This window comes from Acomys russatus, chromosome X (genome assembly GCF_903995435.1).
Source record: "Acomys russatus chromosome X, mAcoRus1.1, whole genome shotgun sequence".
NCBI classification, from domain to species: domain Eukaryota; kingdom Metazoa; phylum Chordata; class Mammalia; order Rodentia; family Muridae; genus Acomys; species Acomys russatus.
The window spans coordinates 23042461-23063096 of record NC_067169.1 but is presented as its reverse complement, the minus strand read 5'-3'; the positions used below and the strand labels follow the sequence as shown (position 1 = coordinate 23063096).

Here is a 20636-nt window from a genome sequence, read left to right as displayed (position 1 = left end):
TCAAAGGCGTGTGCGACCACCGCCTGGCTCATCTCATTATTCTTGCATTTTTCCATAAATATAAAATCATCTCAATATTAAAACATGCATTTGTGAAACAGCATTTCATTTACATGCTCCAATTTTTCATGATAAACCAGTGGAAACAGCTAAATGAAGACGTATGATTATTTTTCACAACCATCATAACACAAGTTTTCTGTTCCTTCCTTGGCACTTCTGATAAGATAACTAAATAGAACAAATAGTGGTGAAAATAATCAAAATTGTTTAATTATTTTGTTGTTTTCCCAACTGCAAAAACCCTTTATAGCGATCATATATTAATTACAAAACCGTAACAACCACTAAAAAGAAACTCATAGGAATTGCTACTTTGAAAGGAATTCTAATATGTCTATTTTATCTATGGTGGCAGTTCGGTGACTATATAATTGTCAAAATTCATGAACATAAATTCTATGCTACATATATTAAAGGTTGGGGAAGGAAAACTCATGTTACCAAGAATCTCTACAGTAAATATAGAAATTTTCTTTTTCTTTCTTTCTTTCTTTTTTTTTTTTTTGAAACAGGGTTTCTCTGTGTAGCCTTGGCTGTCCTAGACTTGCTTTGTAGAGCAGGCTGGCCTTGTACTCACAGCAATCTGCCTGCCTCTGCCTCCCGAGTGCTGAGATCAAAGACATGTACCACCATAGCTGGATAATATATACATTTTCATACATAGTTGTAGGAATAGAAATTTTTCATTTAAGAAGATATCAGTTGGGAATATCTTACGCAATCTTTTGTTATTCAAAGAAAAGTACTTCTGCAGTATAAGAGATAGATAGGAACCAGGGCCTTGTACATGCTAAGTAAGCACTGTATCACTGAGCTATATCCCCAGACTTTAAAAAATAGGTTTAGGGTTGGAGAGATGGCTCAGTGGTTAAGAGCACTGACTGCTCTTCCAGAGGTCCTGAGTTCAGTTCTCAACAACCACATGGTGGCTCACAGTCATCTATAATGTGATCTAGTGCTTTCTTCTGTCCTGCAGGTGTACATGCAAACAGAGCACTGTATACATAATAAATAAATAAATTAAAAAAAATAAGTTTAGTGGTAGGGCTGCAGCCTAGATCCTTCTCCAGTATGCCTTCCTTCCCTGTGTTTTTGTTGTTGTTTTCTTTGTTTTGATTTAGGTTTTTGACACAGTGTCCCATTCTTTAGCTCAAGTTGATTTGAAACATACCACATAGCTCAGACATGGCTACCCTCCTGTCATAACCTTTCAAGTGTGGAAATAATAGGCATAAGGCACCATTCCTATCTTCAAAAAACTTTTTTGCTTTAGCATCAAAAATGTAGAGACACACCCACCAAGTAAGAAACCTTGATAGAGTTAATTATGTCAAAGTGTTACCCAAATAGAATATGAGAAGCAGGTATGTCTGGCGCCCCCCAGGTGTCATCTTTGTTCCTACCTTAAGTACATGGTACCAGACTGAGGTCCCACCAAAGTCAATGTGAAAATCTGTGTAGCTGTCTCGCACACTCATGAGGCAGTACTTTTGTACATTGGGCCTCTCAAAGACACTTTCCTCGGGCCACAAGTTCTCCACCCATGAAAGCTTGCGAACAATCTTGGGTGTTTCCACAAGGTTTGAAAGCCTAGTAGAGAAGGTGAAAAGAAATGTGAGCTAACTGAAAACTGAAGGTTTAAGCCTGAATAAAATACCATGTTCAGATGAGACAATTAAAAAACAAATTCTCGCCAGGTGGTGGTGGCACATACCTTTAATCCCAGCACTCAGGAGACAGAGGTAGGTGGATCCCTGTGAGTTCGAGGCCAGCCTGGTCTACAGAGCAAAAGGTATATAAAACATTTATTCCTTCAAATTTAATCGATCAGTAGTCTCATCCCACTCAGCTTCCCAAGTCCTAAATCCAAGCTCCAAATTCTTCCCCAGGAGAAAGTGGTCATTTCTACTAGACTGTCGGTCCTATCCATCATTTCACTTCTCCAGTCTAGGCATTAAGCACTTAGTTCAGAACAGCAACCATTTTCCTACCCTGATATCTTCTTTATGAAAAGCCCTTACAGAATCCTCCTGGAACTCAGTTCCATAAATCTGACTGTTTTTATCCTATCCCATATAAACCCACAAATCTTATAACATTACACTTTCCTCTTTGTTGTTGTTTTTTGGTTGGCTTTTTGTTTTGTTTTGTTTTTTGAGACAGGGTCTCTCTGTGTAGCCTTGGCTGTACTAGACTCCCTTTGTAGACCAGGCTGGCCTCAAACTCACAGCGATCCGCCTGCTTCTGCCTCCCAAGTGCTGGGATTAAAGGTGTGCACCACCACACCCTGCTCCTCTTTGTTTTGACTTTCCAAAAATTCAATGAAATCTCTGCAACTCATCTCCACCAACAATTTAAACAACAACACCAAAAAAGCATTCGTGTGTGTGTATAGTAACTATCCATTATGCATCCTAGTCCTCCACTTTTTTTTGTTCCAGTTTTCTCCCTTTTCTGCATGTCTGCTAGCTATCTCACAGGTTTTCTGGATTAAGTGATATATAAAGAAACTATAGTTTCTAAATACCTTTAGGATCTTTACTTTTACTTTTTTTGTTTTTTTGAGACAGGGTTTCTCTGTATAGCCCAGGCTGGCCTTGAACTCACAGCAATCCACCTGTCTCTGCCTCCCGAGTGCTGGGATTAAAGTTGTGAATCACCACCCCTAGCCAGCCAGGATTTTACAGATTATAACCTGTACCTTTTAAATGTAGCCAACTTATCCTTAGAAAAACTACTTATGATTAAGTTTAGAATCTCTTTGCAGAGACTAAGGACTTATTTTTCACTTAGGAAATAAAAATATAAATACTAGGACATGGTCAAAGAAAGATGCTCTAGGACAAAGGAGACAAACTAAGCAAAATAGATACTATACAATCTAGCTACCATTAGAAACTGGAAAAGAAACTGGTTTAGTTATTAAAAGTTGAATCACTACCCTACAACGTATAAGCCACCTCCCCACTCCAAAGAAGAAACAAAAGCACTAGAGAAAGAAGGAAACGAAGTAAAATATAAATTCAAGTATATCTCTGCATGTTTTAGACACACTGTCAGGCTTTTTTTGCTACCTTTCCCCTCCTACCTGGTATCAGAGAATTCCAAACTAATGACGTTGAGGACTTTCTCCCTCTTCCCACTGTAATAATATTTCACAAAATCACCGAGTTTCATCTTGCAGTCAGCCTGGCGGGCCACATCGATCACATCAATCTCTTTGTCAGAACCTGAAGTGAAGAAATGAGTTCTGTACCAAGTTCTGTATCTCAGGGACAAACATTTCTTGTCCTCCTACCAGCGTCTAGAATGGCCTCATACTCAGGAATCCTGTCTTCAGAGACTGTATGTTCAGGGCAAAGAGCAGGAATTTATCTGGATGGGGGCCTGTTAGGGCTGTGGAGGAGCTACCTGACAGAAACTCTCACATGGTCTCTACTGCCATAGATCTGCTTCTTTACTTCTTCTCTTCCACTCTCCCCCCAAACTTATGCTTCAGCGATATAAAAACAGGTGTTAGAGACCATGGTCCCTGAAATTTGCCAGATTAAAGGGGCTCAACCTAATTTTGTGTGGTCTATTAAGAAAGAAGAGAAAGAGCCGGGCATGATGGTGCACGCCTTTAGTCCCAGCACTCGGGAGGCAGAGGCAGGCAGATCGCTGTGAGTTCGAGGCCAGCCTGGTCTACAGAGTGAGTCCAGGGCAGCCAAGGCTACACAGAGAAACCCTGTCTCGAAAAGTCAAAAAAAAAAAAAAAGAAAAGAAAGAATAACATAAATACTGTATATTGTCATTAAACACACACAAAAATAAATAAAAAGGAAAAAAAGACTAGTATTTTGTCTCTTGCCTTGCCAAAGAATGACTCTGGGCAAGGCACTTCACATCATAGCCCCAAGATGGCTAGAAAGCAAATATAAAAATGTAGATTAGAAAAGTGACTTTGCTCTTTTGTCTTTTTTTTTTTTTTTTTAAAGACAGGGTCTGACTATGTTAGCTTTAGCTATCCTGGAATTCACTATGTAGACCAAGCTGGCCTGAAGCTAACAGAGATCTGACTGCCTCTGCTTTCTGGGTGCTAGGATTAAAGGTAGTATATGCCACCATGCCAAGCGTGACTCCAGTCTTGATAGGAATAGTTAATGTTACAGTTAAGAGAGTCTTTGTGTCTTACCAACATAGTGCTCTACATCTCTCACAGTGAATGATGGAGAGGGCAGCGTCATCCCCAATCCATCCTTCTTCAAGACGAGGATGGGCACACTAAAGCTGTTCTCTTCCAGGAATTCCACCGTCAGCTGACTTCCAGTGGGCTTCAGAATCACTTCGTCTGAGCTGTGTGGGCCACAGGAGAGAAAACCTTCAGATTTTGCTCACTAAAGGCCTTAATGGCCTCTCACTGAAGGGCGTGTAGTTTTCCTGAGGGAGTCTTATATGGGTTGACAATTAATGGCATGAACCTTATATCAGGAGGAAAAATGACCTCTCCAAAGCAGGAGACAAGGTCACTGACAGAGGTGGGGAATACATGGTGAATAGGCTGTTCTTCTCTGAATAACAAAGGAAATTAGTCAATAGCTTACCTAAGAAAAGATATAACTAACAATTTTGACTCATTTGTTCTAACCCAAAATAGCAACATTCAATTTAAAACGTTAGTGAAAAGAGAGCAAAGACTGAGTTTTTATTTATTTATTTTTTTTTTTTTTTTATTTAGAGAATACTTTATTAGTTTTTGTAATCAAACCCACATAGATAAGACCTTACATATTTAATACAGTGCGTTACCCCTGTACAAATGGAAAAAAAAATAAGTTCAACATTTCTAGACCAATATGGCTGTTAATTTCTGTACAATGCCAACTCAACACAGTAAACTGGGATACTTTTTTCCAAAGTTGACAGCACAGCTAAAGTTTCCAAAAATTCAAATTATATATATGTATATATATATATTTATATTTATATAAAAAGACCAATAATAGCAGTATGTTACGCATCAATAGCAGCAACAGCTTTTCCAGGTTTCTGCAGTCATTTAAACAAAATTGTAGAGACATCCAGCACACTCCATTAAAAAAAAAAAAAAAGTAAAAACAAAATCCCAGAAAACAGCACAGTTCTGTTCCTCTTGTGGTACCTGGCACCATTTTTTTTTTTTTTTAAATTAGCTTCTCAATCATCATCTGGAAAGAAAACATTCTGAGCAACATCATTAAAAACAAGACTGAGTTTTTAAAAAAGCAGCATTTACAACCATTTTCTCAATACATGCACTTATGAGAATGCTTTTTAAAAATTTTCATACAATATATTTTGATCATATGCTTTCCCTTTCCTAGTTATGAAGGAGAAAAGAAAGTAGCTACATGGAAGTATAAATGAGTGCCACAGTTGTAGTGGATGTCAACATGGTTTTGTTTTGATCCCAAGTATGGGATGGGAACAGACTTGTGAGAGAACAGGTGATGTTTATCCACTTAGAAGTCAAACCACTTCATGGGGGAGGGGCTTGGTTTTTGCCAGCTGAAAAACATCCTTGTACAGACTCTGAGAGGAGATATACATATGAGCCCACAACAGGAGGCTGGGGCTGTTTAGGTTCTTGGTATTGTTTGGCTGTTCATCTCTCTACTCTGAGACACTCCTAGAGAGAACTGCTCCAGTGAAGGCTTTGGGGCTCCAGATTCCAGCTGCTGTTCCAGATTACAGCAGCAACTTTGGTGGAATTGCTGGTCTGCTGAAATCCTGCTGACTATACCAGGGGAATCATTCCCAGGAACTGAATTCAACAACGTCTACTTCCCCTGTTCCCATTAACCTATTTTCTCTCCTATCTAGGGTAGGTGGGTTGGAAGGGAGGTATAAACGTTAAAGAACCCCAAACAAAAGATATTTGGAAAAGTTGGAGCCTACACAGAGTATTTGCTTAGCTTGCAATGAGTCCATGGTTTCAACCTCGAGAACCAAAAAAGAAAGAAAATAGACCATGAAGAAAAATGAGTTGTATTGAAACAAAGATATTAAGCTAATAAGTTTCACTCTTTATAACCCCAAAATTAAACTACAAAAGTAATGCCACAATGGTACAAGAAAAAGAAAACATGAGGGGCTGGAGAGATGGCTCAGTGGTTAAGAGCACCACCTGCTCTTCCAAATGTCCTGAGTTCAATTCTCAGCAATCACATTGGTGGTTCACAACCATCTGTAATGAGATCAGGTGCCCTCTTCTGGCCTATAGGTGCACATGCAGGCAGAACACTACATAATCATAAATAAATAAATAAATATTTTTTAAAAAGAAAAAGAAAACATGGAAGAGACAAGAGATAAATTGATCTGCATTAAAAAATAAAATTAAGTTGGTGTGGTGGTGCAGATCTGTAATCCCAGCACTAGGGAGGCAGAGGCAGACAGATATCTGTGAGTTCGAGGCCAGCCTGGTCTACAAAACGTGTCCAGGATGGCCAAGTCTACACAGAGAAGCCATGTCTCGGGGGAAAAAACAAAACAACCAACCAAAAAACTAAAATTGTCTGCAAGGAAAGCTGTTAAAAATCAGGTAGTTTTGGGCCTTCAATTCAGCACTCAGGAGGCAAAGACAGGTGGATCTCTGTAAGTTTGAGGTCAGCCTGGTCTACAAAGCGAGTCCAGAATAGCCAAGGCCACACAGAGAAACCCTGTCTCAAAAAACCAAACCAAAACAAAAATCAGCTAGTTTTCTCCAATGGAGTCTTGCTGTAACCACACTTTTTTTCCTTGTGTTTTCAAGACAGGATTTCTCCAAGTAGCCCTAGCTGCCCTGAAACTCTGTATACCAGTCTGGCCTTGAACTCACAGAAATCACCTGTCTCTGCCTCTGCTGGGATTAAAAGCATGGGCCACCACCACCCAGCTTATTAACCAGCTAAAGGGTAGGAGGCTCCATGCCCAACAGTAGATGGCCAACACAAATAAACTGAGATGTATTTTTGTAGACTTCTGTTTCATATTGTTTTGAATGTTTTTGTGAGGTGTGTGTGTATTACAGAGGGGGGGAGCGCAGAGTTTAATAGGTGGAGAAGAACTAAGAGAAGTTGGGAGAGAGAAACATGATCAGAAGGTGTTGCATGAAAATTTTTTCTCAATAAAAATATGGGAAATGCTATAGAGAAAAACTATCAATAAAGATGACTCATAAATATACAAAAATCAATCTCTTTCATAATTAATGTAATAAAAGTTAAAATAAAAAGATTTCACTAAATTTTTATTAGAACAAAAAGTTTAATAAGGCCAGGCATGGTGGCCCACGCCTTTAATGCCAGCACTCGAAAAGGCAGGAAGATCACTGTGAGTTTAAGGCCATCCTGATCTACAATGAGTCCAGGACAGCCAGAGTTCTGTGTAACAGAGAAACCGTGTCTCAAAAAACAGAAACAAAAAGCTTAATACTAAAAAAATTATTGGCCAGGATATAGTAAAATCAGAGCCTTGACAAAATGTCTGTATGTGAAATTATACAACTTTTATGCAAATAATTGACAACATTTACAGATTCTTAAGGCATATCTTTTTTGACCTAACAATTTCACTTTTACAGTTAAATCTACACCTATACTTGTCACATGAAAAACCTTAAGTACAGAGATATTCACTGAGGCTGCAAATTTAGCCCAGTGTTAGAGTACTTGCCTAGCATGCATGAGGCCTAGGTTCAATGCTCATCACTGAAAAAAGATATTGGCTGCAGAAGTTTTCTTAATAACAGCAAAATGCTATAATCAATTTAAATGCCCATCAATGGAGAACTAGCTAAATAAAATGTATATCCATCCAACAAAACAGTAAATGACCATAAAGGGGAGTAAAGAACCACCTGTATATGCTATTGTAGATTGATTTAGAAGACATACAAATTAGGTTTAAATGAAAAATTAATGCACAAAATATAGGGCTTCCATTTGTGTCAAAAAATGAAAAAGGACACACAAACACATGTATGTGGATACAAAGACTATTTTTGAAAACACGTAAAAGAAATTAGCTGACACAGGTAGAAGAAGGGATCTAAGGAGTCTGAGGCAGAAAGGAGACTGACAGCCTTTTAAAAAAATCAATACATTAAAAAAACAATCTAAATAATACTTGAAGTACAGGAAACCTAAAAACAGTTCAATGAATGTAAAATAAAATATTTATTTATTCTTTAACTTCCAATTATTAATTTTGTTCAATTCTTTTTTAAAAATATATTTTATTAATTTATTCATATAACATCTCAATTGTTATCCCATCCCTTGTATCCTCCCATTTCTCCCTCTCTCCAATTTTCCCCTACTCGCCTCCCCTATGACTGTGACTGAGGGGGACCTCCTCCCCCTGTATATGGTTATAGGGTATCAAGTCTCTTCTTGGTAGCCTGCTATCCTTCCTCTGAGTGCCACCAAAAATAAATAAATAAAGTACTGTATGAATTGAACAAAGTTAGCTGGTGCCTGCTCAAACTATGGCACTAACTAATTTGTTCAATTCAGACAGTACTTTATTTATTTATTTATTTATTTATTTATTTATTTATTTATTTATTTATTTTTCGAGATAGGGTTTCTCGGTACAGTCTCGGCTGTCCTAGAATCACTTTATAGAACAGGCTGGCTTTAAACTCACAGAGATCTGCCTGCCTCTGCCTCCCAAGTGTAATTTATTTTTCATAAATTGAGGTTAAATTGAAAGACAAAAGTATCCTTTTTGATTGAAAGAGAAAAACAGGATAGCTCAATTTGCTTTTAGGTTTTTTTTTTTTTTTTAAGATTTATTTACTACGTATACAGTGCTCTGCCTGTATGTGCACACGCAGGCCAGAGAGGGCATCAGATCACATTATAGATGGCTGTGAGCCACCATGTGGTTGCTGGAAATTGAACTCAGGACCTCTGGAAGAGCAAATAGTGCTCAGGAGGCAGAGGCAGGTGGATTGCTGTGAGTTTGAGGCTAGCCTGGTCTACAAAGTGAGTCCAGGACAGTCAAAGCTACACAGAGAGACCTTGTCTCCAAAAACCAAAAAAGTTTCCTCTCTTCTATAAGATAATTAAATTTGCTGATCATTAAAATTTCTTCCAGACATTAAATGGGAAACTGTTATAAATATGGATGAGGAAAGGGGAGGAAATAAGAAAGGGTCATAGAATAGGTGACTATGATCAAAGTACAGTTTATAACATACATGGATTAATATACACAAAGAGAAACAAAAAGAATCCTTCCAATTCTAGCATTCCTCAGATGCTTATAAGTTGACTAAGACAAATGTTGCTTCCCAACTACTGCAGAGTTTTGCAAATAGGTCAAAATGTACTCTAAACATCAAGTGAAACTCTGGCCACTGTTACTTAGAAACTGACCAAAACAGAAGTTCTTACTCCAGAGGAGCGTTTGCAGGACCCAGAAGATATGCAGACATGAGGGAGGTACCTAATGGCACAGCCAGTGGAAAAATTGAAGGGAAATGTGTCTAGCTTCCCATAGCCCCAATGCTTAGCACTTCTCTGGACAAAGGGTCCTTACCTGTCAAAAGTCCTACCCCGTAATTCACGAATAAACATAGAGCTCCCAGTCTTCACTGGTTTTCCCTTATGAGTATCATGTCCTTTGGAAGATCCACGGCGTTTTTTCACTATACCAGAAAAGGATAAGAGGTCATGTATTAGAATGGCCAGGAGTTAAGATTCCAAGAACAAAGGTTTCAATACTCAATAGGTTCTTCTATAGGTTTTTCTAATCTAAAACCCCAGGGAGCATCTAGAGTTAAAGAGACTCTCTTACACTCAGGGAAGTTCCTGGTCAAGAAGAGTGTGCTTCCTCTAGGCAGTTGCTAAAATGGGAGAAAGATAAGGCTATGCACTTCTGCCCTCGCAGTGCAATAGCTACAGGCTTTTACTGTTTCCTAAGGAAGTCACATCTGAGGCACGTAGGCGAAGGCAATTGCTCTCCAAAGTTAACTTTGTTTTGTTTTTCCCCTTGATAACTTCCTGCTGATAACCATAAAATCTACTTACTAATGGAGGGTCCATGTAAGACCTCACAGTTGGGGCAGTGGTACAGATCGATATCGGCAGCCTTCTCCTCCTCAACGCCAACACAACTAAAAAAGAAAAAAACAATTGCCGAAGTTTATAAGACTTTTTATCTAGTTCTAGATCTATAAAGTGCTGTATAGTACATGTGGCCATTTATAATTATATCAATTAAAATTTAGTAAATTTGAGGGCTGGATAGATGGCTTAGCAGTTAAGTGCACTAGCCACTCTTTCAGAGAACCTGGGTTTGAGTCCAAACACCCAGAGGTGACCCACAATCCTCTCTATCCCTAGTTCCAGAGGATCTGGTTCCCTCTCCTGGCCTCCACCAACACCAGCACATAGTGCACAGACAGACAGACATGTGGGCAAAACACTCATATACATAAAATTAATTAATTTTTTAAAATTAAGTTAAATAAAATTTAAATGTAGTTCCTCTATCATACTAGCTATATTTCAGTAGCCACATGTAGTTAGTGGCTATCATAATATTATACAGATTACAAAACATTTTCATCAATGAAAAATTCTACTGGTTTAAAAAGACTATGACAAAACTTCATTAGGATTCAGAACAGTCAAAATTGAGACTATAGCATCAGTATGTGAATAAGCAGAAATACATTAACCAAACAAGCAATTTTAAGTGTTCCAAATAGTCACATCTCAAAGTTAAAAAGAGGGGCAGAGCATAGGTGGCACACGCCTTTAATCCCAGCACTTTCTAAGTAAAGGCAAGCAGAACTCTGAGTTTGAGGCCAGCCTGGTCTACAGAGTGAGTCCCAGGATAACCAGAGCTATCTTGTCTCAACAAAACAACAACAACAACAACAACAACAACAACAACAAAACAAAAACAAAAAGCCAAAAAGAAAAAAGAAAAAAGGTAAAAAAGAACCAAATATTCTAGTCCATACTTCTAATTCCAGCATTCTAGAAAATGGGTGCAGGAGGATTGCTATGTGTTTCAAGCTATCCTCAAGTATAGACTACCCTGCAACTATATAGGAAAAACATATCTCAAAGCACAAAAAGATTTTTAAAAAACAGGTCGTATTTCAATGATATTTTATTTTGCCTAACACACCCAAAATACTATTTCAACATAGAACCCAAAGTTAGAACTTTACTGACATTTTATTAAATAAAATTACTAGAAATACTTTACAGCCAACAATAGTTATAAGTAAAGAATCATTTTTGGACCCTTACTTAGATTTAATTTTGTGTGCATGTATTCAAAGCAGTAATGTTAATGCCTTCCTTCACCAAGAAAGGTGACAAGAATCCTTCAAATAATTTCTGGCTATGGTTAAATGCTTTTTCTTTCTGGTTATTCAAGACAGGGTTTCTCTGTGTAGCCTTGGCTGTCCTATTCTCACTTTTTAAATTAGGTTGGCCTCAAACCCAGGGATCTGCCTGTCTCTGCCTCCCAAATGCTGGAACTAAAGTAATTTATTTTTATTTTATGTAAATTGGTGTTATGCCTGCATATATGTCTGTGTGAAGGTGTCAGATCCCCTGGAACTGGAGTTAAGACAGTTTTGAGTTGCCACGTGGGTGCTTGGACTTGAACCCAGGTCCTCTAGAAGAGTAGTCAGTGTTCTTAACCACTGAGCTATCACTCAAGCTAGTTAAATGCTTTAAAAATCTTTCATCAGGGGTTGGGGATTTAGCTCAGTGGTAGAGCACTTTCCCAGCAAGCACAAGGCCCTGGGTTCGGTCCTCAGCTCTGGGGAAAATTTTTTTTTCATCAGGCGAAAGTAGTAAAAAGTCCTTGAAACAGCCCAAGAAGCAGGCCAAAGAGATGGGCAAGGAAGATAGGGCTTTCAAGCAGAAATAGAAAGAGGAACACAGGTGGCCACAGGTGGAAATGAAGAATCTGGCAAAGAGTAAGCTGTTCCTCATATCTGAGGTGATGGTGACCCTCTTCCACTCCTATTTAAACATCTGGATTCCCTGCCATAACAGCTTTGCCATCTAAGCTAGAATGAAGTTTTATCCTGAAACCTGTTAAACATCTGGATTCCCTACCATGACATCTTTGCCACTCCATAACTAGAATGAAGTGTTATCCTGGAGCCTATGGTACATTGTAATAAACTTTTGTAATAAAAGGAATCTTTCATCAGCCAGGCGTGGTGGTGCATGCCTTTAATCCCAGCACTTCAGAGGCAGAGGCAAATGGATCTCTCTGAGTTTGAGGCCAGCCTGGTCTACAAAGAGGGTCCATAACAGCCAGGGCTCTGTGTAACAGAGAAAGAAAGCCTGTCTCAAAAAAAAAAAATCTTTCATCAACCATATACAACAAGGTACACAAAAATATGGTAGAGCTCAAATTGTTTCATCCAAGATCATGATGATAAATTTCCAGAAATCAAGCCCCTCCCTTACCTTCATCTTTCCAATAACTCTATGTCTAGAAACCTGTTGCACATCAAGAAATCAGGACATAGCCGGGCATGGTGGTGCAGGCCTTTAATCCCAGCACTCGGGAGGCAGAGGCAGGTGGATCGCTGTGAGTTCCAGGCCAGCCTGGTCTACAAAGCAAGTTTAGGACAGCCAAGGATATACAGAGAAACCCTGTCTCAAAAACCAAGAAAAAAAACTGGGCAGTGGTGGTGCACGCCTTTAATCCCAGCACTTGGAAGGCAGAAGCAGGCAGATCGCTGTGGGTTCGAGGCCAGCCTGGTCTACAAAGTGAGTCCAGGACACCCAAGTCTACACAGAGAAATCCTGTCTTGAAAAACAAAAACAAAACAAAACAAAATAAAACAAAAAACAAGAAAGAAAAAAGAAAAAGAAAGAAATCAGGACATCAGCATCAACTTTGCAGAGGTTAGAGGATTCAAAGCAGATAATGTACATCAAGGTCATACCACAATGAACACAGAAACTGGCACAGAGTAAATGATAAATAAATGATACTTAATATTACTTTTTGCCAAATCCAAAGGTCACCCTTTACTTGCCTAAAGCCTTTTGTTTTTGTTCTTTGTTTTTTGAGATAGGGTCTCACTACAAAGCACAATCTAGGTTCAAACTTACCTTGGTTTCCTGGATGGCAAAATTACTGGCCTATATCACCACAACTAGTCTAAACCTATAAATCTATTGTTTAGACCTTGAGGCACTAACTCAATTCCATAAAATACAAGTTTTATGTCCCATACCCCTGTTACATTTCCCAAAAAGAGAACTTTGTTGTCGTCATTCCTGAACTTTATCACATATAGGTATATGCCCTTTCTACCAAAAATAGCCACTGCCTCTCTACTCTCTCAACTTTTTATTCTATCCCATGATAAACTGTTCTAGCTTCCCCTTCAATAAACACTTGCCAGCCAGGCAGTGGTGGAGAATGCCATTAATCCCAGCACTTGTGAGGTAAAGGCAGGCAGATCTCTGAGTTTGAGGCCAACCTGGACAACAAAGAGAGTCCAGGACAGCCAAAGCTACAACAGAGAAACTCTGTCTCGAAAAACTAAAAACCAAAACGAAACAACCGACCCCCAAAGAAACACTTGCCAGGGTTGGGGATTTAGCTCAGTGGCAGAGTGCTTGCCTAGCAAGTGTAAGACCCTGGGATTGGTCCTCAGCTCTGGAAAAAAAAAGACAAAATATAAAGTTCATACTTTAAGCCAGGAGTGGTGGTGCATGCCTGTAATCCCAACACTCGGGAGGCAGAGGCAGGTGGATCTTTGTGAGTTTGAGGCCAGCCTGGTCTACAAAGAGAGTCCAAGACAGCCAAGGCTACACAGAGAAACCCTGTCTCAAAAAAGATTAAAAAAAGAAAGACAAAAAAAAAAAAAAAAAAACCCCACTTGCTAGCCAGTCACAATGGCACACACCTATAATCTAAGCACGCAGGAGGCAGAGGTAGGTGGTTCTCTGAGTGCCAGGCCAGCCTGGTCTACAAAGTGAGTAGCCAAGAATACACAAAGAAATCCTGTCTCAAAAAAAAAAAAAAAAAAAAAAAAAAAAAAAAGAAAGAAAGAAAGAAGAAACACTTCCTAGACAAGGTGGTACATGTGTGCTGTGGTGGTTGGAATAAGAATGACCCTCATATGTTTGGATACTTGGTCCCCAGTTGGTGGACCTATTTGGGAAGCATGAGATGTGACCTTGTTGGAGAAGATGTCACTGGGAGCATTTTGAGGTTTCAACAGACTCCTACCATCCGGTTTCTGCTTAAGGTTCAAGATGTGAGCTCTCAGTTGTTTCTGCTGCCATGCCTTCTCTCTCCCATCATGGAAGCTAACTGTCTAAAGCTATCAGGCCCAATTCAATACTTCCTTTATAAATTACTTTGGTCATCGTGTTTTATCACAGGAACAGAAAAATAACTAATACACCTGTAATCTCAGAACTTCAGAGATGGAAACGGGATCAGGAGTTTACAGCCAGCTTTGGCTAGATGAAACTCTGTCTAAAAACAAAACAATACAAAAAAGACCCCCCTTTTTACTTTCCAAATTTAACCAAATACAGTTTTTCTACAAGGAAACTATTTTCTCCATACCAATGCTAGTCAAAGTGTAATCCAGTAGCTAGATGCAGTGGCACACACCTGTAATCCCAGCACTCGGGAGGCAGAGGCAGGCAGATCTTTGTAAGTTCGAGGCCAGCCTGGTCTACAAAGCGAGTCCAGGACAGCTAGGGCTACACAGAGAAACCCTGTCTCAAAAAACTTAAAGGGGGAAAAGTGTGAATCAGTGGTTCGCAACATGTGGGTCACTACCCCCACAGAAGTCACATAGTAGATGTCCCGCATATCACACATTTATATTATGATTCACAACAGTAGCAAAATTACAGTCATGAAGTAGCAGCAAAAATAATTTTATGGTTGAAGGGCCACCACAACATGAGGAACTAAGGGTCACATTAGGAATATTGAGAACTATTGGTGTAATCATAGACTAATACTGATCTGCGAACTGTTGATCACAGGTTTATGGTAAGTACAGAAAATGAGAACAGACATCATTTCTCAGCAATCTGGCAGGATGTTTTAATAGCCTTTGAATCTAATAGTGAAAAATTAGGGTTTGTTATACTGCTTTCTGTTCACATTTTTCTAGTCATTCTTTTTACTTTATAAAATAATTGGTTCCCAGCCGGGCGTGGTGGCGCACGCCTTTAATCTTAGCACTTGGAGGCAGAGGCAGGCGGATCGCTGTGAGTTCGAGGCCAGCCTGGTCTACAAAGTGAGTCCAGGATGACCAAGGCTACACAGAGAAACCCTGTCTCGAAAAGCAAAAAAAACAAAAAAAAATAATTGGTTCATTATGGACTTGAAATAAAGTAAAGTATGCCCTAGTTCTTTGCCATAGAGTCTACGGAGCACTGTGTTAAGAGTTCTATCAGATGGCAGCCTGGTCTACAAAGGGAGTCCAGGACTGCCAGGGCTACACAGAGAGACCCTGTATCGAGGAAAAAAAAAAGACAAGAGTTCTATCAGATGGAAGCCTCGTTGACAACTCAGGAAAGCTCAGTAGATGCCTCTTTTAACTCTCCAGTGACAAGTGGAGATTATCTTTACCTTTATGCCTTAGTTTCTTTCTGCTGCTGTGATAGAATGCATGAACAAAAGCAACTTAAGGACAAAGGTGTTTTAGCTCATAGTTCACAGTTCAGAAAGTATATCCCAGTAGAAAGTCAAGACAGCAGGCACCTGAAACACCTGGTCACATTGCATCCAGCCAGGAAACAGAAGGTAATCAAAGTCTGATTTGGTTCACTTACTTTTCTGTTTATACAGTCCAGAAAAGTGGCCAGATCTTCCCACCTCAGTTAAAATATAATCAACATATTCCCCACAGGCATGCTTGAAGTCCTAACTCCCACTAAGTCTAGATTTCATCAAGTTAACAACTGATGTTAACCATCAGGCTTTGTGTGAGGTGACTCGTTCCTCTTTGATCTTCATACCATGCAGCCATATCCTGCTCCTCATTACCTCCAGTTACCCTTCTCCCCGACACATCCCTTCACTCACTGAAGAACCTGCTCACAGATTTTTCTCCACACCAAGTCTTTCAATATTCTACACGGTATCAGCAGGAACATGGGGACTCAGCTTCCTTTGACCTCATCACCTTCAGATAGCTACCTCTGCTCTCACTTCAGCTACTCTCACGACCACCTCTAGACTCTGTCCAGCAATTGATTCACTTGTGGAATATGAAACGCATGTACCATTTCTTTGACCATAAGTATATCCATCACACTCTCAATACACCTGTTCTTTGCACTCACCAATTCTTTGTTTAATTTGCTTCGTTGTTGTTTGAAACTAGGTCTCACTGTGTAATCCTGGTTGTCCTGGAACTCAGAGAGATCCGCTTGCCTCTGTCTCCTAGGCACTAGGATTAAAGGTCTGTGCCAGCAAACCACACCAAGTGTATTCTTTTTTTTTTTTTTTTTTTTTTTTGAGACAGGGTTTCTCTGTAGCCTTGGTTGGCCTCGAACTCACAACAATCCACCTGCTTCTGCCTCCTGAGTGCTGGGATTAAAGGCATGTGCCACCGTCACCCAGCCTGTGTATTCTTTTTTTAACTGGGATTTTTGTTTTGTTTTCTTTTGTTTTGGTTTTTTGAAACAGTCTTGGCTATCCTGGACTTGCTTTATATACCAGGCTGGTTTCTAACTCACAGCAATCTGACTGTCTCTGTCTCCCGAGTGCTGGCTGGGATTAAAGGTATGCACCACCATGCCTGGCTTCTTTTAACTTTATGCTTTGTTTTCAGAGAAGGTCTTACTGTGTATCAAATTGACCTTGAACTCACAATCCCTATGCCTCAGCCTCAATAATGGGATTATAGGCAAGCACTTGGATTACAGGCCTGTGGCACCAAACCCCTGCCAAATCCAGCTATTCTTGACTTCAACCTACTTACTATCTAGTTTAAATTCCAGAATTCTTCACTTGCCACCCCCCACTTTTCATCACATTTGCAAACCTATCCACGGCTCAGTCCTACTACCTACTAACAGACCACTGGGTCTGCTGGAGAAAAAAATGATCACCCATTGGACTGGTGGCAAAATAAATTCACTGTCTAAAATATATAGATTATATTGCCTGATAATCCTCCTATAATTTCCCACTTGGCTCCTTCCTTCCCATTATCCACAGTAAACTTCAAATCTTTGATCCCACTATCTCTCCCTTCTTCCATGCAAATGATTTACTTCCTCCTTAGAAATAAAACCGAAATGAAATAATCAGACAAGAACTAATTTTATTTCTAATACCAACTCTACATCCTTCACCCATCCTTTCCTCCTGTTACAACAGAAGTGCTCTCTCTCCTTCTTCCTAAGGCCAGTGTTAGCATCCAGGTCCCTTCTTTCTAAAGTATCTTCAATTTCTCACCCTGTTTCTTTCTCTCTCCTTTTTACATTACTATTTAAACAAGTGCACTGCCCTTAATGAACAACAAAACCTCTCATTCTTTCCTTTCATCCCTTCTTGCCTGCCCCTGATAGTTTACAGCCAAACAGCTCTATCTACATTTATATGGCTCAAAATGACCCATTTTGGAGTAGGTAACAGTTTAAACATGGTACAAAACTTGTAATATCAGCACTATATTGTAATTCTCTATTTATCAGTTGTGTACCTCCGTCATTCTTACTGTTGCCGCCATAATACAGGTTGTTATGATCTCTAACTAGAAGCATTATCCTGCTCACTCACTCAACTAGACTCAAAACTTCTATTCTGTCTTCATACAAAATGGTTCTCCACACCAAAACAATATTTAAAAAAAAAAATGTGGCGGGCAGTGGTGGCGCATGCCTTTAATCCCAGCACTCCGGAGGCAGTCTACCAAGGCTACACAGAGAAACCCTGTCTCAAAAAACCAAAAAAAAAAAAAAAAAAAAAAGAAGAAGAAGAAGAAAAGAAAAGAAAAGAAAAGTGTGGGCTAGAGAGATGGCTCAGCAATTAAGAGTGCTTTCTGCTTTTGCAGAGGATCCAGAAACTCCAGTTCCAGGAGATCCAAAATCCTCTTTTGACTCCTCAGGCCGTTGCACATATATGATGTACATGCATACAGTCAGGCATACAAAAACATGTAAAATCAGTTAATTAAATAAAAACACAAATGTGATGCTACCCAAAACCCCTCAAAGATCCCTATTTTCTTTTTTAATTTTTAAAAATTTTATTTATACATGCATGTGTTGGACAGTGACCTTGGAAGCAGGAAGAGGGTGTTGGAAACCCTGGAGCTGAAGGTACAAATAGTTGTGAACTGCCTGACTTGGGTGCTGGGATTTGAACTCAGGACCTCTGGAACAGCAGCAAGTGCTCTTAACTGACGAGCCATCTCTCCAGTTCCTCCCTATTTTTCTTAAAGAATGGATTGATCATGGCCTAAAAAGACCTTGCCTCTCTGGTCTTACCTTTTATCCCTCACACATAGCACCAATTATATAAATAAATATGCTCACTGTAAATGAAAAGCAAGAACCCCCTCAGAAACACCAAAAAAAAAGCTTTTTCCTTCCTGTGGTCTCTAGGGCTACCTTGGTGAGGTGATCTGAACGAGATGCCATCTATGTTCTTGGGTGTCTGAATATTTAGTACACAGTTGGCTACACTATTTGGGTAGACTTAGGAAGTGTAGAGAAAGTATGTCACTGGTGGTGGGCTCTGAGGTTTCAAAAGCCATGTGCTTTCTCTGCTTGTTGCTGTTCCTAAGTCTGGTGCTTTCTTCCATCTCTCTCTCTCTCTCTCTCTCTCTCTCTCTCTCTCTCTCTCTCTCTCTCTCTCTCTCTCTCGCGCGCGCGCGCGCGCGCGCGCGCGCACACACACACCCACGATGATTGTATCCTTTTGGAACCATAAACCCAAAATAAACCTTTCCTTCTATGGCCAAGGTGCTTTATCAGAGCAATAGAAAAGTAACCAATGCATATGAATTTCAGTTGCTACTGTATTTGTTTTGTGGCTAGGGACTAAACCCAGGGCCATACATGCTAGGCAAGTGCTCTGTCACTGAGTTAAAACTCTGGCTCTATTTCTACTTTTTGAGATGGGTCTCAAGCCCACTGTAGTGGTGCGCACCTTTAATTTTAGCAGTGGGGAGGGAGGTGGAACTCTGTGAGTTCAGGGTCAGCCTTATCTACAGAGTGAGTTCCAGGACAGCTGTTTCAAAACATAGTGAGATCCTGTTTCAAAACAAACAAACAAAAAAACAAACAAAAATCCTACTTGAGATAGGGTCTCACTAAGCTGCTTTGGTGATTATCCTGCCTCAGCTTCCTGAGTAGCTATAATGACAGACTTAGGCTTGGCAGTATGAGGTTTTTCTTTATTTTTTTCTGTCCCACTCTCCTGGGGGGGCACATCACCTAGTACACAGAGTACATGCTCTGGACCCTGAATTTCTTCACCTGGGGACAAAGTCCCAGGCAATTAGCCAGGAACCTATTCAGGGAAGCAAGAAGAAAGTAAGATGTAGGACCACAGACCTCAAGGTTCTAAGTTCTCAGCACACAATCCACTGGCGTCACTACAAAAATTCAAAGGCAAAATATAACAAGACTTTTGGGACAACAGAAGTAGTGCTTTAAACCTCAACTGTAGGGCTCCATGTGACAACAGCATTCACATGCTCAGAAAGCCACCTTTAATCTAAAAAAGGCATGGGGATGTAGCTTAGAGGTTGAACACTTGACTAACATGAGTGAGGCCATAAGTGTTCGATCTTTAGCACCACAAAAAATGAACGAGAAAAATAAAGCCAGCTGGATTCTTACTGCCAGCCCATGATGTCCTCTATTGTTCTTCCTCTTCCCTACTGCTGACACTCCTGCTACATAGTACCTATTTCAGCTCTACCTATGCTGACTGTTCATTTATTGGCCATTTGTGCTTATTCTATCTGGCACGTAGAAATTCTGGTATTCACCAAAACTACTCAGATCTTCCATCTCCTAGTCTTGTTTCATTTACTATCCAGCCTAATTCAGCAAACTTGCAATAGGCTAGATAACTCCTCAGACAAAAGAGGCAAATAAATCAAAATTATTCTCAATAATTATCACCGGGTACCTAGGGTAGCAAATGCTGTATTGCTCTCAGCAGCTTCCTTAACTATATTAATCTTTATAATAATAAAAACAGGGACACTTTGTAGTACAGCATTCAGACACTAAAACACAGAGATTAAAAAATGCAAAGATAGGAAAGTCAGACTAGCTGGGTTTGAATTTCACCTCTTCCACATATAGCTGTGTGAATATAGGGAATTTATATAAATGCTTTGTGCCCCAGTTCTATACCTGTGAAACAAAAAAATTAGTAATACCACCTTATAAAGTTGTTACAAGGATTCAATGAACTTAAAGAAAGTACTCAAGTGCCTAATACATGATAAATTATTATTACCTATAACAGATAGGAAAATGAATTTGGTTGGCAAATTGCTGGCAATTACAAAATTATTTACATAGCAGAACAATATAAAAATTTTGGTCTTCATGAGCCTATAATAT

The 20636-nt window shown here is 39.6% G+C and overlaps 2 protein-coding genes across 4 annotated transcripts in view; one reads left to right on the top strand and one right to left on the bottom strand.

Moving 5' to 3' along the window:
- Nucleotides 1–20636, top strand: part of Shroom2 (shroom family member 2) — a 1329704-nt gene that overhangs the window by 998644 nt on the left and 310424 nt on the right. The window lies entirely within an intron of this gene.
- The window catches only part of Phf8 (PHD finger protein 8), a 90935-nt gene that overhangs the window by 57512 nt on the left and 12787 nt on the right, over nt 1–20636 (bottom strand). For all 3 annotated transcript variants that reach the window (XM_051142117.1, XM_051142119.1, XM_051142118.1), the window contains exons 3-7: nt 10101–10186; nt 9610–9718; nt 4238–4398; nt 3152–3293; nt 1467–1653 (exon numbers count right to left, since the gene is read on the bottom strand). In XM_051142117.1, coding sequence (XP_050998074.1) covers nt 1467–1653; nt 3152–3293; nt 4238–4398; nt 9610–9718; nt 10101–10186 — 685 coding nt within the window. The remainder of the gene's footprint in view (nt 1–1466; nt 1654–3151; nt 3294–4237; nt 4399–9609; nt 9719–10100; nt 10187–20636) is intronic.